This window comes from Colias philodice, chromosome 28 (genome assembly GCF_061535455.1).
Source record: "Colias philodice isolate Cphi_HAF_F1 chromosome 28, ilColPhil1 Martin Lab GWU primary, whole genome shotgun sequence".
NCBI classification, from domain to species: Eukaryota; Metazoa; Arthropoda; class Insecta; order Lepidoptera; family Pieridae; genus Colias; species Colias philodice.
The window spans coordinates 3,476,225-3,495,555 of NC_143113.1; the positions used below are offsets into that span (position 1 = coordinate 3,476,225).

The window sequence follows — 19,331 nt, forward strand, 5'->3', positions numbered from 1 at the left end:
TGGCTTTTATCTTAGTTAAATTTAAGTATATTAACGAAATATATGGTTTTTCTTGTATAGTAAACGTATACACACATTATGGAAAAGGATTTCAAAATCTTTCGTCATGCCTATTATCTATATAAGTATTAATTTAAATTTAAAATTATATAATATGTATGTTTATCAGCCATCTGGTTTCCATAACACAAGCAAAAACTTAGTATGGGATCAGATCGTGCCGTGTGAAAATTGTCCTGAAATATATATATCGGCGGCGGCTGGATTCTAAAACTATGTGGGCTGGTTATATCCTCTACAGTGGGCATCTTGGGTAACTTCGAGCATCAAAAGACATAAACGGAATTTAACACTGACAATCACTAATGAACTGAAATGAATACTTTGTATAGCAAATCTAAACTCAAACTAATATAGAGACTGATATAGACTCATCGAGATAGTATGTACTATACTATCTCGATGTATAGACTCGAACAGACAAGTCCGCTCGGCACGAGCTCCAACACTTGAATGCCCGTCCGCTACCACGGCCATGTCCAAGTGCACTTCGTGAGTCATGCGCTTGCGTTCGGTAATATCAGGGGGGGGGGGATCTCCGACACGGCCATCTCTGACGATCACACGTCCTCGTGTGAGGTCTCTGCAAAGACTACATACTCACAGTATCCTGCTCGGCCATACTGATTCTTGTCAACCATTCTAGGTCGTCACTAAAACAAACAATAATCATTATTCATCAATCAGCGCCGCACCAACAGCTCTCCTTGATTTCGCACCTACGAAACGAACACAACACTGAATAATGTTAATACAACGACACACCACAATTTCGCACCAACGAAATGAGGCCAACATTGAATAACGTCGCTACAACGACTCATCTCGCGTTCGCAACAACGAAAACAAGGATATCTCAAAATATCGTCGCTTCAACGACTCATCTCGTAAACGCACCAACGTAAACAAGGACAACTCTAAATGTCATCGCTGCAACGATTCATCTTGCTTTTGCATCAACGAAAGCAAGGATAGCCCATCGCTACAACGACATTACTCGTTAACGCACCAACGTAACGAAAAACAAGACAAGAGACACATGGCAACTGCATCTACTTCCACTCAACCACAGCACTCAACAAACGGCACTACAATGCATTACAAAATCCAGATAAAGCATTTTACATCTCCCCTTTTACACAAAGCTCTTACGTCATTTTAGCTACTACCACTGCTAGCTACTATTCATGGTCGGATATTTTCCTGACTCTGTTGTGAGTTTTGGAATTTAATGATTTGAAGTGGTAACTATCATTATACCTCAACAATTTTAAGCGTACCCTTGAACTTCAATTCAAGCTTGCTTTGATTTATTTCCTCAATGTCGAAAAGAAGATTATCACCAATATTAAATTTCCATTAGTTAGCTTTACTTTTATCATAACTTGATCGACTTCATTATCAATTATCAAAAGACATTAACCCCAAAGTCTCCTTTAACAAATAATAGCTCCTTCAGCTATCTAGCTTTTGTAACACGGTTTATAGTGAAGTCCATTACCAGTCATACGTCACCTAACGTATCTTGACAATATCGATGTTTGCTAGACTCTACTGCTATGTCTAGCAGTGAACAACCAAAGGCTCATGATGTTGATGATGATGACGATGACGACTTCCATGTTCAGCAGTGACTACGAAAGGCAGATGATGTTGACGATGACGATGATGATGACTTCCATGTCCAGCAGTGTACTGCAAAAGGCTGATTATGTTGACGATGACGATGACTTCCATGTCCAGTAGTGGACTATATCGATGACGATGATGAATGGTAACTGCCATGAGCACACCTTTTCAGCGTAGGTACTCGTCACTATCTACTTGATCATTAACACCACTACCCCCAGTGGAGACTACATCTTAATGTAACTTTATTTTTTACAAAATAACTGAGAAAACATTTACTTTCTAAGCACCTGCCCGATTATTAATCGTACTGGCTAGTTATCAAAACAAATTAACACTGGCCTCTAGTGCTGTTATACTACTTCTAGTACTACTAAACCACTCTACACATTTTTAAAGTAATAGAGCAAAACATATCGGGTAAAAGTATCAATTAGACTAAAACATACTCCTTAACATCATTCTTCCCTTTAAGTTCCCCTGTAGCATCAATGTGCACGAAATACTAACTTAAGAGTTTTGCCTGAATTCTACCTGAGCTAGGCTTAGAGATTTAGCAAGTGATAAAGTTCACAACGAACTTACGCCCGAACTTAGACATGTAGCCCAGATGCATGACTAAATCGTGGATATTATGTACCACTGATCTTTTACCATTTTATCTGCACCTTGACAAATAATTTGCAACCTTACCGCATATGTCTTCCAGACATCAACAAGTAACAACTCATTCTGCATGTCCAAATGCCCCTCATGGTCCTGGCAACCAGTCAACGGAAAGCTCAGCTATGTTGACTCGTTCTGCCCCACATAATTTGCAATAATCGAAATACATACTGTGATAGCGATTGCGCGAAACTCGAAAGGCAACTAACATCCTATAGACTAGCTCCCTTTATCTCTGTCATGAATGATATTAGAGTCGATAGACTGGAGACAGACGATCTCTACCTGTGAACACGTGAAGACACTACTCTGCTTTTTACTAAACGGCTCCCACCGAATTGCAATCAGTCACCACTGCAAACTTGCAAACCTGTTAATAATACCTGAAGTGCATAACTGCATTAACCACTGCTATGCTGCTGCAACTTAATCTGCGGTCTCGTGTGCATGGGAGTAAAACCTGGACTCTAAGCTAGTAGTTCTACGTCTGTAGTAAGCAACTGGATGCTACTACCGTCATGTTTCCATATCAGTTCAGTACCACATCCATCCGCGCTCGCATCTATGTGAACCGGGATCATACACCATAAGAATAGGCTTTGATGTTAAAAGACTAATAAACGTTCGACTGATTAGCTCATATGATGATGAGTAATCACTAATCGATTTTATTTCCCTTGTAACTTGTAAGCATAAACAATAGTGCTATAAATTAAGAAAACTGTTAATAAACTAACAGAACTAAGAAGCTGTATAAGCTATGTAATTGTACTTTACCATCCTTAATGACAAAGCCTAAGTATTCAACACTACGCTTTCAAAACTTACATTTGGATAGGTTGAAAGAAGATACTACCTTCCTTAAAGCACTCACTCCACTCCTTGCTACAACTCGGAAGCGCACTGTACCTTGTTCCACGTCAGAAGCTAACCAGATAGCTACTTGGTTTCACTAATCCAGCTGTTAAAAACTCATTGATTTGTTACGCAATCTGCTGTTCGTTCAACGCACAAAACTCCTTAGAACAGACACATTTCAACAGCTGTAACTCAGATGGTAAATTAGTGCCAATAATACACTAAAACACAACACATTGAAATTCTCTAATTGAAATTCACGCCTCTGCATGTTGGACTTATGTCCCTAAGTAAGCCTACCAAACCGCTAGGTATCTTTCTTCTATCGGTACCAGTGTATAATAGAGAGAAACGTAATTAACCAAGCAACACGCTTAAATAAGATGGAATTATTGTATTGTCACTATTCCTTAGTAAATGTACACAGTGTGAACTAAATCTGTCTCATTAAAGTAGGTAGTTCAAAATCGAGTCTGTTACATACGAACAATAAAAGAAGCCAATGTAAGCGTGATAAAAATCAAAACAATTTGTCGTATCAGACTTGTTACAAACAAGAACATTATTACGCAATAATGTAACACATTAGAATATCACACATGTAAACTTTGTGTTTAATTTCTCAACCTAATAAGCTAGCATCGCTATCATAATAATGATTAGGCACAACACAAATTTAAATTACTAAAAAGTAATCGCCTATTGTAACTTGCCATAAACCTTGTTATGAACTGTCTACAATATGTTAACAGATTATTTTGTGTTATTATTAAAAACGCTTACTAGTCAATTTGCTACTAGCAATTATATCTCTGATAAGGGTACACTCAGCACCAAAAAAACAAAACTAAACATGTATGACTCACAGTTGTCCATAAGTTTGCCACACGGCACGTGTTGACTCAATGATTGCGCTCAGGCAACGTGGATGTACCTGACCTGCTGGTTTTCGGTGATTCTATGCCTAGTGCAATCATTAGCACCTTATCCGCTCGTGCACTCCGATGCAAAGTGGCCAGACACGCCACACATGAAACAAATGACTCGGGATGGTTAAACCCTGCACTAAAAGGACTGCTGATCCGTCGCGCGCCCTCCATCTGCTGTCTGCGAATGGCATTCACACGCAGGTCTCCTACAAACTTATTGATAGCACACAGTCAGCGAAGCAGCCCTGTTACGCCTCGCACTTGTCCTGTAAATGTCACTAATTTGCGGAGCCCTTCATCGCATAAAGACGGCTGCCCTGAGCTCTCGCTGCAGCAATCCCCGGCAACAATCTCAGTAGTAGCAAGGGCTACACGCTGCAAACACTTGTCAAACCGTGAAACACGCGACAACACGGTTGAAGTGGCAACTTCCTTCACGCTCACATATCGCCAAGAAGCCACTGACGCACACAACCCGACGACACACACCGACAGGCACTCACGTCGCTTGGCTCGCCACCCTGCAAGTTAACACAAGCAGCCGCAGCGGGCTCAACATAGTCACATTACGCTACACAATACGGTAACAATTCTCCTTACTGTGGCCCTCTGCTACCAGAAAATAAATTAAGAGACATGATAGATACTGCAAAGCACTTTAACGCATCATAAATAGCAAATAGTAACAAATAATAACTTTAACGGCTTTTTTCAAAACACAGATCAACGGACAATGGCATTACATCACGCACGTTATTGTTCCACTTGTTGTATGTTGTAAGCACTCACCGGTTGTCCTATGGCTACAATTCAACGCCACATGATACTATTTTGCACCTCCAGAATAATTTTATAACGTGTCTACATTACCACATGACGATTGTAAAAATCACGTTTATTCTTTGTGCTCAAAGCAATCCCGCTTCTGATATCGGCGGCGGCTGGATTCTAAAACTATGTGGGCTGGTTATATCCTCTACAGTGGGCATCTTGGGTAACTTCGAGCATCAAAAGACATAAACGGAATCTAACACTGACAATCACTAATGAACTGAAATGAATACTTTGTATAGCAAATCTAAACTCAAACTAATATAGAGACTGATATAGACTCATCGAGATAGTATGTACTATACTATCTCGATGTATAGACTCGAACAGACAAGTCCGCTCGGCACGAGCTCCAACACTTGAATGCCCGTCCGCTACCACGGCCATGTCCAAGTGCACTTCGTGAGTCATGCGCTTGCGTTCGGTAATATCAGGGGGGGGGGGGATCTCCGACATATATATTTATTTATTTATTATTAATTGTAAGCAAAGCAGGTGCAATTAAAATACTAATTGAGAATGTCTATCTATACATATAATAAAATCGTAGGAAAGTCAAAACTGTACATTGAATATTTTTTTAAAAGAATACTTGATCCATGATCTATAATCGATATAGAAGCCAAAAATATAGTTTTTAGAATTTTTGTCTGTTTGTCGGTTTGTCTGTTTGTCTGTTTGTCTGTATGTATTTCCGGGCTAATCTCAGAAAGTACTGCATAGATTTACTTCAAATTTTGCATGAATATTCCTAAGAGGTCGGGTGAGGATAGTTTAAACATATTATCATGATATCACCTTCGCGGGAGGAGCTGTGAACCTTTATTTTTCTTACATATTCCGTGTACTACGACAGCGTACAATCTAAAGACTCATGTTTAAATGTTGGTTTCGAGTAAGCCATGCTATAATTATCTAGCTTTACAAAATAAAAACTATGTCATTTACGTAATTTGGGCAGAGAAACAGTTTAATGAATTTAGTAGTATAAAGACAAATTTGAAACAGCGCCATCTATGAGATTTCGTAAAAATCAAATCAATTTACATGTTATCACTACTGAACAACTGTTGAAAATTAATAATTTAAATATAATCATGTTATTTATTTAACTCTTTAACCCATATCTTCCCTTCCCTATAAGGTGCGCTTATATTTCGTGTGAATATACTACATTTTTAAAAGTGAGGGTAGATGTTTATTATTTTAAGTCAAACTAGACACCATTACAATTAATCTAATATTGATTGTGTTCATTGGTTACATTTTTAATCTTCGTGTTTTATAAATTTATAAAGAATAGAAAAAATTCGATCACGAGGCGGGACTCGAACCCACATAATTTCGTGATCGAATGTTTCTATTCTTTATAAATTTATTATTTATAAATTTATATTTATAAAGCATTTGAATAAATAAATAAATAAATAAATAAAATTAAAATAAATGTCATAAAACCAAAAATATCAAATTCAATCTTCGTGTTTTGTGAATTTTCACCATGCGTTCCCACAAAAGGTAAGTTGTTACGTTTATAGGTATTTATTTTTATAATGATAGCAATTCATGTTTTTTATTGGTTTTATAATGGTTTTATATTACACTTTTAGAATGAAATAATAAAATGATGAATTCTTTTTGACTTTTACAAGATTTTGAGGTGCGTTGGGAACAGTAGTTTGTTGATAAAATTTTATTTGTAAGTAGCTTTTTTTATTGATTTACAATTATTAACGTTTGATTTTTTATTTACAGATTCAATGTTCATAAAATTATATCGCCTTTGGAAGACTATTTCTGCTGACAATTTTACAACACCACTTGAAAATTGATGATTTGATGATGAAGATAGTGGCAGCAAGGATTAAGTGGAAATTAGTAATCATCCGCTTCGTCAATTTTTGACTGAAGTTAATGTCCAACGTATGGTTCAATCATTGGAAGTATCTCGGGTAATTTTGGAGGATATTTTTCAGGAAGGAGAGGAGGGGCAGCCAACCACATATCAAACTACTACGTTTTAGTACCGAAAAAAATGTTATTGCCAAATGAAACATAAATTTTGCACTCACAACTGTACAAGTTATGATTTTTATTCTGACTTTGCTGTTATCTGATTATAATATTTATCGTTATGGCTATCGAGGTACCGACCGTACTGGGATGAGAGTACATGATATTATACCTACTCATCATCCAGGATTGCTTAGAGCATTTTCACACTGAAAAAGATGTTTTCTTTGAATCGTAGTTGCTTCATTTATTTATTTTTAATCATTTTACATAATATGTTTTATATTTGCCCATTTTCATTATATTTTATAAATAAAATGGAACCAACATAACTTTGTTGTGTAGGTATCATTTCTCTGTTAATAATCCGTAGGCATATTTTCCGAGCACCCCATTTAAGGTGCGGTCCTGAAATTATAAAAAGTTAATGTATACTTTTGCCTAATATAAGCTCAAGATCATTTTTAGATAAAAATAACAAAAAGAACTTATTTATTAAAATTTAGTAGATAAAAGAAATTATGTTACGATTTTATAAGAAAACACAGTATATTTATTAGGCGGCGGTGATCTCTTCCAGGCAAAAGATATTCATCAGCTCAATAAAATTGAATAGTTGTTGTTAGTTATTCTTTAAATTCACTGATTGTAATGAGCATTTCCGCATGCAAGTTGTATCGTAGTTTAGATATATCATAGTTTTGACACATTACAGTTCCAACAAAACCCTCAAATTTTTGAGCAGAGTTGAGCAAGATAATTTAAAAAATGTGCTGTGTTAAGTATTATAGAAAAGGTTAGTTCGTTGATAATTATCATTTCTTCATCATTTACATGGGTGTTGTTAAATGTTAGTAAAAATAAACTTTGACTGTTAATACTTTTGTTCAGTATTTACCTGTATGATTATTGCTTGGTAATTAATATATATGTATATTTTCATGTCGTATAGCTAATTATAAACATAAGTGTGATGTGAAACTAGCTGGATTTATTTTTACACACTCACAGCCATATATTTTATATTAAAATAGTGTAAATCATAATATTTTTTCACAATTAAAAATATTTCCTTTTTTCTGATGGTGTTGGCGTCGAATTAAACCGCTCTGTCGTTTCGTTCACTAAAAGTGATGTTATGAGGACCGAATATGTAGCCGCCTCAACTTACGGAAACGAGAGTAACCTGCGTTGTCTGTTAGTTATTGTATAGTCGAATTTAACGTTACATGGAAATTGGAATCTAAATATATTATGTATACTTAGGTATATTAAATCTGTACATGAAATATATTTCCTAAATAACTATCACGGGGTGATTAGGGATCGACACTGATGCCAAAGAAGCAAACAGTAAATTTTTTTTCCGTATAACCGGTATAGAAACAAAAACTACTCGACGGATTTAAACGAAACTTGGTACAATTATTTTTCATATTCCTGAGCAGAGCAGTAACTCCATTTTTAAGCTTTCGTCGCGTGTGCAACCTTAATGGTTAAAGCTACACAGAAATCATGTATGAAAGAAATGTTCTCCTTATTATATAAAAAATATCTCCCGACATCATAAATGTCTATCTTTTATGGTTGACTCACAATAACACGTGTAACTTCCGATAGCTTAGGAGTTCGAAGCTTTCTGATTATATTTGTCTATAACACTCTCAGTCCGTTTTAACTCAATTTTTATTTTCATGCATCAGTGCCACCTAAAAAATCTTTATCTCGAAATTCGAGCAAAGCTAAGAAAATGAGAAATAAGAGTTCTCAAGAATCGTTAGAGGTATACTCTAGGCCGAAAACAACACGTGTTATGCCGAGAACCTGAAACCGCTTCACAACGAGAATTGCGGCTCACAGCTGACCGCGAACGGCATGTACTATCCCGTGAGACCGAAACCTTCACTGAGAGGGTATAACGTCTCACAGCTGATCACGGCCGTCACATTTTATCTCGAGAATCTGAAACTTTTACTCAATATGAAGACCGTTTGACAAATGATAGGGTGCACCATAATATTATTCGATCTCTTGAAGATGAACATGAGCATAAGCAATGACTAGAGTAGGGACGCGAATATTACAATTAATTGAGACAAAAACGATTATTAAGTTTGTTTAATGAAAGATTTAGAATTGAAACTATTCGGTCTCTGGAAACGGACGAATAGCGAGAGGCCCCTCTTACTGCAGACAGATTTCGCATAGTCTTAATGACTTAGAGGTAAACATAGAAGATCAATCTACGAATTCGGTGGTGGGGTCCGACAAATATAAAAGTGGGTTTTCTTATAACCTCACAATTGATTACAGATCATCTTCTGTATAGGCGATATTAACGTAGTATGTTATTTTTGTAATGCTTTAAAGTGGAGTAAGGAGTCGGCTTTCGTTTGAAGATGCACCGGAACCTTTGAAATCACTACTTTTAGAGGAACATGACGTGCAATCTAAACAGTTCTTAGACAATATTCGCTCTTATAGTAGTGCGTTTCAAATGATCCTTTGGTGCTCAACAATTATCAGAAGGTCCTTTCATGCTTACTTTTAAGATACAAGGTCAAGTTTACCATTTGATAGGATCCCTTTTGCCTGAAGGCCAACCTAAGTTTCTTTAAATATATTTTGTATTCGACTACAACAAATAGTCGAATACAAGAATTATCAATATTTCTCGAATTTAAAACTGAACTCATTTCACAATTTTAGAACATGTTTCATCAGGTTAATTCGTATGTATGCAGTTTTAAATCGACATTAGAAGCTTTTCCTCAAGATGGTGATATTACTTAATTTTTAGTTACTTAAAGTACATACATACATACTCTCATTCACACACTCACTCACAACAGACTACACACCATACCTACACTTACACTCATCACAATAGTATTTTGTTTATTATTTTAACGTATATCTTTTCCTCCTACTTTCTTACTCAATTTTCTTTGTCACATGTTTATTATAATAATTCTATTAATGGAATTCCTTTTTATTGGCGTATTGTTCAATTATTATGTAATTATTGTAAGAATAGCTGTAAGGAATCAGAAATAAATAAATAAATAAATTAATATAAGATTGTTATAAATGCCGATAGACGGACGTCTATCGGCACTCAGGAACTCCCTGGGCGTGTATAACGCCCAGGCCACAGTATTACAATTTTTCCTACAGCAGGGCGACGAATGTATTTTCGCATAGCAAAGGAGGGGAACTCGCGGGGGGTCAAGTGACGCGGGCCACGTACCATTAACATGCTTAGTTTGTGGTACCGAGCGCGAAAGAAAGTCATCGTGTTTTTGTTTTGTTACTATGTAAACTAACGTAATTTAATACTTAGGTACATATTCTATAACGGTGCGCTCAAACTGTTAATCTACATTTAATTTAGATTATTATTTGAAATACTAAGTAATGTAGAATTTAAATCACATTCCTTCATGTTTTCCTCAGATTTTCAATTTTCTCCGATTTTAAGATTTTCAGAGTGTTCAATTTTAATGTAGTTAAATTTTATAACTAAGAGACAATTAAGAAGATTCAAAAATAAAGTGTCACGTATTTTTTTTAAACGACGAATGACCTAAAACGACGTAATCGCGGACGAAGTCGCGGGCAACAGCTAGTGAATATATAAAATCACTCCCACTTCAAAAACAAAAAAGTAACTTAATATTTAAATTAAAAAACAAATTTTATTACTCGCTAATGGATTATTTTCCAAACAAAAAATTTTCATTCACTTAACTTATACAATAGATTGGTTCATTAATTTGGTAATAAATTTTAATTGTTATTTTATTAAAAAATATTAGAAAATGGGGTCAAATTTATAATAAATTGTCATAATATCTGAATTAGTATGTAAAACAGGAAAAAGTTTTAAGTAAATAACACTACTATTTTCTTAAGCCGGCTACTCATGTACCTGCCGCAGGGGCAATTTGGGTTGCACGGTGGTTGGAGCTATTTTAGCTGTTCTCTAAATTGCCCCTGCTTGCCTATACCCATCACAATTAAGGAGCGAATTAAGGGTGCAATTAATTCACTCCTTATTTGTGATATTGCCCCTAGTATGAGAAACCACCTTTATTTTGCTCATATAATTTTTGATTTCCCCCAAAGGTCATTGAATAACATTTTTACAAAATGTATTCAAAATGCAAATATTTAGCTTTTCCTTTTTTTACAAGGAGAATGCTTTTAAGAATTCAAGGATAATAGTTTTATTTTTCTAGCACTAAAATAAATTTAATATTATTTCAACCTATGTGAAGTTGGCAACTAACTGAATAAAAATGAGTGTTTCTCAATTCTATTCGATTGTACTAGGTTTGTACCGGATTGTACCGCTATTTATTTCGTTTGTACCCCAAAGGGGTGGGGAGAAACATAGGGTCGTAGTTAAACTGAATAAAAATGAATGTTTCTCAATTCTATTCGATTGTACTAGGGTTGTACCGGATTGTACCGCTTTTTATTTCGTTTGTACCTCAAAGAGGTGGGGAGAAACATAGGGTCGTAGTTATATAGTTCGCTGCTAACTGAATAAAAATGAGTGTTTCTCAATTCTATTCGATTGTACTAGGTTTGTACCAGAACGTACCGCTTTTTATTTCGTTTGTACCCCAAAGAGGTGGGGAGAAACATAGGATCGTAGTTATATGTATAATTCGCTGCTAACTGAATAAAAATGAGTGTTTCTCAATTCTATTCGATTGTACTAGGTTTGTACCGGATTGAACCGCTTTTTATTTCGTTTGTACCCCAAAGAGGTGGGGAGAAACATAGGGTCGTAGTTATATAGTTCGCTGCTAACTGAATAAAAATAAGTGTTTCTCAATTCTATTCGATTGTACTAGGTTTGTACCGGATTGTACCGCTATTTATTTCGTTTGTACCCCAAAGGGGTGGGGAGAAACATAGGGTCGTAGTTATATGGCAACTAACTGAATAAAAATGAGTGTTTCTCAATTCTATTCGATTGTACTAGGTTTGTACCAGAACGTACCGCTTTTTATTTCGTTTGTACCCCAAAGAGGTGGGGAGAAACATAGGGTCGTAGTTATATAGTTCGCTGCTAACTGAATAAAAATAAGTGTTTCTCAATTCTATTCGATTGTACTAGGTTTGTACCGGATTGTACCGCTATTTATTTCGTTTGTACCCCAAAGGGGTGGGGAGAAACATAGGGTCGTAGTTATATGGCAACTAACTGAATAAAAATGAGTGTTTCTCAATTCTATTCGATTGTACTAGGTTTGTACCGGATTGTACCGCTTTTTATTTCGTTTGTACCTCAAAGAGGTGGGGAGAAACTTAGGGTCGTAGTTATATAGTTCGCTGCTAACTGAATAAAAATGAGTGTTTCTCAATTCTATTCGATTGTACTAGGTTTGTACCGGATTGTACCGCTATTTATTTCGTTTGTACCCCAAAGGGGTGGGGAGAAACATAGGGTCGTAGTTAAACTGAATAAAAATGAATGTTTCTCAATTCTATTCGATTGTACTAGGTTTGTACCGGATTGTACCGCTTTTTATTTCGTTTGTACCCCAAAGAGGTGGGGAGAAACATAGGGTCTTAGTTATATAGTTCGCTGCTAACTGAATAAAAATGAGTGTTTCTCAATTCTATTCGATTGTACTAGGTTTGTACCGGATTGTACCGCTTTTTATTTCGTTTGTACCTCAAAGAGGTGGGGAGAAACATAGGGTCGTAGTTATATAGTTCGCTGCTAACTGAATTAAAATGAGTGTTTCTCAATTCTATTCGATTGTACTAGGTTTGTACCGGATTGTACCGCTATTTATTTCGTTTGTACCCCAAAGGGGTGGGGAGAAACATAGGGTCGTAGTTAAACCGAATAAAAATGAGTGTTTCTCAATTCTATTCGATTGTACTACATTTGTACCAGAACGTACCGCTTTTTATTTCGTTTGTACCCCAAAGAGGTGGGGCGAAAAATATGGGATCGAAGTTATATTATGTATCTTTGAGGTACAAACGAAATAAAAAGCGGTACAATCCGGTACAAACCTAGTACAATCGAATATAATTGAGAAACACTCATTTTTATTCAGTTAGTTGCCATATAACTACGACCCTATGTTTCTCCCCACCCCTTTGGGGTACAAACGAAATAAATAGCGGTACAATCCGGTACAAACCTAGTACAATCGAATAGAATTGAGAAACACTCATTTTAATTCAGTTAGCAGCGAACTATATAACTACGACCCTATGTTTCTCCCCACCTCTTTGAGGTACAAACGAAATAAAAAGCGGTACAATCCGGTACAAACCTAGTACAATCGAATAGAATTGAGAAACACTCATTTTTATTCAGTTAGTTGCCATATAACTACGACCCTATGTTTCTCCCCACCCCTTTGGGGTACAAACGAAATAAATAGCGGTACAATCCGGTACAAACCTAGTACAATTGAATAGAATTGAGAAACACTCATTTTAATTCAGTTAGCAGCGAACTATATAACTACGACCCTATGTTTCTCCCCACCTCTTTGAGGTACAAACGAAATAAAAAGCGGTACAATCCGGTACAAACCTAGTACAATCGAATAGAATTGAGTAACACTCATTTTAATTCAGTTAGCAGCGAACTATATAACTACGACCCTATGTTTCTCCCCACCTCTTTGAGGTACAAACGAAATAAAAAGCGGTACAATCCGGTACAAACCTAGTACAATCGAATAGAATTGAGAAACATTCATTTTTATTCAGTTTAACTACGACCCTATGTTTCTCCCCACCCCTTTGGGGTACAAACGAAATAAATAGCGGTACAATCCGGTACAAACCTAGTACAATCGAATAGAATTGAGAAACACTCATTTTAATTCAGTTAGCAGCGAACTATATAACTACGACCCTATGTTTCTCCCCACCTCTTTGAGGTACAAACGAAATAAAAAGCGGTACAATCCGGTACAAACCTAGTACAATCGAATAGAATTGAGAAACATTCATTTTTATTCAGTTTAACTACGACCCTATGTTTCTCCCCACCCCTTTGGGGTACAAACGAAATAAATAGCGGTACAATCCGGTACAAACCTAGTACAATCGAATAGAATTGAGAAACACTCATTTTAATTCAGTTAGCAGCGAACTATATAACTACGACCCTATGTTTCTCCCCACCTCTTTGAGGTACAAACGAAATAAAAAGCGGTACAATCCGGTACAAACCTAGTACAATCGAATAGAATTGAGAAACACTCATTTTTATTCACTTAGTTGCCATATAACTACGACCCTATGTTTCTCCCCACCCCTTTGGGGTACAAACGAAATAAATAGCGGTACAATCCGGTACAAACCTAGTACAATCGAATAGAATTGAGAAACACTCATTTTTATTCAGTTAGTTGCCAACTTCACATAGGTATTATTTCATTTTATTACTAGCTATCGCATTACTCTGCTTCTATTGGTCTTACCGTGATGATATATTATAGCCTTCCTCGATAAATGGAATATCTAATACCGTAAGAATTTTTCAAATCGGACCTTTAGTTCCAGAGATTAGCGCATACAAACAAAATTTATAATATCAGTATAGATAGCAGTTCATTCTGGCTTTGCCCTTGGTAAATATTGCTTATACTCACAGATCAAGAACATATACAACAACAAAAGATTTGTAAATTGGTCCAGTAATTCCTGAGATTAGTGCATTCAAAGAAACAAACTCTTCAGCTTTTTGTTATTCATATATCATTGTATGTGGGTGTTGCCCTTTATTCGTAACATACACAGTAACAGCATTGAGCAAAAAACTAATAAAACATAGCCACATAGGAACTAAAGGTCAGGGTTGAATGTAACACAATATAATATAACACGAGTCTTATTTATTATTTTTTTTATATCTTGTAGTGAAATTTTTATCTATGACAAGTATTTATTGTTTACAGATAAAAAAGAATGCACTTAACCTGCATTCTTTAATGTAACACGTTAAACATTTTTAAAACATGATTTAAGTACCCTATAAAAAATTTTAAATTGCTAAATATTTTGAATTGTTAGTTGAAGAATTTAATCTATTGCAATCAGACTTCAATAGCATGAAACTAGATTATTTAGGCATATATTTAATCAGATTTGATTCACGAAAAACTTAACGAAATCCCTTCCCTACTAATATTAAAAATGCGAAAGTAACTCTATCTGTTACGTTTTCCCGCTTAAACCTTTCAATCGATTTGGATGAAATTTGGCACAGACAATCTTTAGACCCTGAGAAAGAACATAGGCTACCTTTTATCAAAACACCATGCGGGCGAAGCCGCGGGCGGAAGCTAGTATAGCTATATACCTACTTAATTAAGTTAAATAGTTAGAAGTTATCAATTTGAATTGGTTTATCGCTTTCTTTGTATTATTGCTCATTTTATTATCATGTATTCTTAACTTAATAACAATTTTCAATTCTAAATTCAGATGAATTATCGGTGTTATCAGCAAGAGGAACCTAATTATAAGTACATAGGTACCTACTCTAGTTTTCTACAAAGATAGTTTTGAAAGAAATGTGTATGTAATCAAACGATGAATATTTCCACAATAATCTGTTTGTTTCGTAATTTCTGGTATGCTTACATTCCAACGCTCAAACTGCGATCAAGACACAGGGAACATTATAGATGATCACATTTTTTCACTATTAAACTAATTCTATACAATAATATATATTTACCTTGCGATCCTAAAACAACAATTTTTGCTTCCACCACTTTCATTTTATACACAATCACTATAACACTAAAGGTAACAGAATAATTTCTATCTACACACTATTTTAATTTACATTTTTACATCGAACTAAAATTAAAATTTAAACAAGTTTGTAAACTAAATTGACGTCCATCACCTGCAACACAAATAACATCTCTGAAGTAAGGCGCATAAATTGAAATGTTAATTATGTCCATAGAGTTTGTGGAAGTTGTAGCATATTCAATTTGGTAGAGTTTTAGCACGGTTCTATAGACAAAATTGTCCAAAACTTGACATTGGCAGAATCCGTCCTCACTGGGATTGGGAGTTGCCATTTGAAAAAAAGAAGAGACAAATTTCTGTAGCGACATCTGTTGATCTATTCATGTATTAATATAGACAAACATTCAAGGATATTACCGGTTATGGCCTAGCAAGTAATAAGGTTACAACTTACAGTTAATATAGATGGCTCTAGGATTGTGTTTTGTAAAACATTTCACTCGAACAGTTGAAACAATAATCGCATTTCTCGAAAATAAAATGTAGATACATTTCGTTTTCTCGAAAAAAAATTATCCGAGAGTACTATATTTTACATACAATAATATTTTTGATTATAGGTATTATATTGTACTAATGTGTCCACTTCATGAAATAATTATCGGCTACAACATGACGTATATATTATCTATACATCTATACAAATATTATAAAGAGGAAAGGTTTGATTTTTTGTTTGTTTGTTTGTTTGTATGAATTGAATAGGCTCCGAAACTACTTGGCAGATTTGAAAAATTCTTTCACTGTTGGAAAGCTACATCATTTCTGAGTGACATAGGCTAGGTTTTATCCCGGAAATCCCACGGGAACGGGAACTATGCGGGTTTTTTTTTGAAAACGCGGGCGAAGCCGCAGGCGGAATGCTAGTACATAATAATTACAGTTATTCAAAAGGTGTATTAATTCCTATCCCATACTGTATTAGTAATAAGTGTGGTAATAAGTAATCTTTACTAATATCTAAGAAGTTCCTATAGAAATATCAAACAATTTATAACTTTATAGCCTATCAGCCTAGCATCATTAATCTTCAAGTTTACGATATAACTCATAACGATTTGGCAATCAATCGGCAATCACTATAAAGTGCAGTTATAAATAAGGTTTATTAACACATAAAGTAACCAATAAATGGTTTATGGTAAAACCATCGCATCTCTCGAATATTTCTATCAATTTTGAACTAATATTATGATGAGATTTTGATTTGATCTCATGTATCAGTAACAAAACAATATTATATCAAGGTATTTTATATGTAGGTATGTAATTTGATTGATTTCGGGTGTACAAATGGTATAGAGCGCTTCTATGAGCTTTCAGGGGCAACCGAGCGACGCGATGAGGCCAGAAATTACTATTACATATTTTAAAGGTTCGCACAGACCAATAAAGGTTCATACATTTGTGAAATTAATTACAATTAATTGAGGCTTTAATTTAGATACCATAGGTAATTTTCATGCCAATAGCTTCGTCTTGTGACGCTCTATATTACTTGTTCTCTGGTCACGTTTTTATGGCGAATACAAAATGAATCGTAATTTAGAATTGATGGATATTTTTAATTGAAATATTAAATACTAAAAAAATTAAAGATGCCGTTAGTTATGCTTTAAGGGCTTGGTCTAGTAGTGCAAACAAATGCATCCTGTCATCCTATATGTAAATAATACAAATGTACTAAGGGAAAGTTGCTCCACTTAATTTTTAAAAATTAAATCATTCGTATAATTTAATATTCGTAATAAGTACCAAAAATGACAATTTGAAACAATTTTCGTGAAAATTACACCGGGTGATTTTTTTTTATCAGTACACAAAATTTGCGAATACTTTCTATATCTTCAACTTCATGTTTATATAACTGATCAACTTTTACAAAGAAATTTGGACGAAATATAAAAAAAATAAGCTTTCCATACAAAATGCAGAACTCTATACATTTTTTTCGACCTTAGTTTCTTAGTGAAAGTTGTTCAGTTTAACTAATAAAACGGATAAACAAATTTTGTATTTAATAAAAAAAATGTAATGTTTGTGTTAAAAAATTATAAAATAGAAAAATACGCAAATGAAAACAAAAGATATTTATTTCTGACTAGCTTCCGCCCGCGACTCCGTCCGCGCGGATGTCAGTCTTCGCGTCTTCTACAGATTTATTATATTATGTATAATATATAGATTTATATTGATAAACCTAATAAATCTTTTGCTAGCATTCTGATGTTTTATCGGTTGCACTGGATTTATCTCTTTTTTTTCAATCGCTTGAATGATATAGGATGGGTCCTTGATGGGCATCGAATGCTGAAGTCTCGAATCAATCAATTCTGACAGTAGGCAATTTATGTAAAATCTTGATAATGGTCCATCATTTTATTTTGCCTAAACGTTACATACTTTTTTATATATTCTATTTTTAACGAATGATTCACTCCAGTCCAAACAGCAAATAAGCAGACTTCTGCTTCTGCAACGTTTAGTTGTCCCTGAATTTGGAAAAAATTGTCATGATTCTTATCTATGACAAAAGTGTTCTTTTTTGCATTGTATTTCAAATATTAAATTTTTTTTTAACCGCATCTTCCGCATTCATATCTTTTGCCGGAATTAGACATTTAACTTCTACTAGTCCCATTTTCCCTTTTTGATATGGGAGTGTATAAAGTAAATTTTTTAGATATTTCTCGTTATACTTTTAAAAAGTTATTATTGTCATTTTGCTCTTTTTTTTTGCTATTGTTTTAAGTTTTTTGATACCTGCAATAATAACGTCATAATCGCCTGCACATACTTATCGATTACACCCTGTATACAATCCACCATCCACATTCATAATGTTTTCCTGTCCTCCTCTCCTTTACGCTGTTCACCGATACATTTTAAATGAGTAAATCTGCTACCACTGAAGGATGTTTCATTGTGATCAGCAAATTTTCACCACTGTTGTCGATTATTTGTTTTTCATTTTTAATCAGCAATTGGGAATCATCAGTTTTGTTTTTTGCAGATTGGTGATGTACCCTAACAATACGTCGAAAAGGGAAAGCATCAACGAATTATCGTTTTCGTCCTTTATAATAAATAAATAAATACACTTTATTCAGCACCATGTAAATACACATAAAAAAAGAAACAGACTATATTATTATTTATATTGGGGGGGCAAGTATCTCGCCTCGCGGCGGTGTTGTGAACAACTCCGGCTGAGTGGCCAGACGGCCGGAGTCTAGGGCGACTGAGTGAGGAACCTACGGACTATCCGAGCGTTGTCCAGCAGGACTGCCCGCTGTATCCCCACTGTCATGGGCTTCACCGGTAAATCCAACCTCCTTAAATATTGTTTTAAGGAGGTAGGAACCAGCCCATTGGTGGACACAACTATGGGGATTATCTCGGCAGAGACACCGCCCCACATCTCGACAACCTCATGCGCCAGATCCAGATATTTGAGCCGTTTATCTGAATCGGCCTTAACAAGATTGTCGTCATGTGGGATAGTGATGTCTACCAAGAAAATCCTGG

General features: G+C 35.1%; 1 protein-coding gene across 1 annotated transcript in view; it reads right to left on the reverse strand.

Moving 5' to 3' along the window:
- Nucleotides 1–15,931, reverse strand: part of RabX1 (RAS oncogene family member RabX1) — a 35,477-nt gene extending 19,546 nt beyond the window's left edge. Inside the window, exon 1 of the mRNA XM_089712341.1 lies at nt 15,721–15,931. Coding sequence (XP_089568467.1) covers nt 15,721–15,763 — 43 coding nt within the window. The 5' untranslated portion in view covers nt 15,764–15,931. The remainder of the gene's footprint in view (nt 1–15,720) is intronic.
- Nucleotides 15,932–19,331: the final 3,400 nt, after the last annotated feature.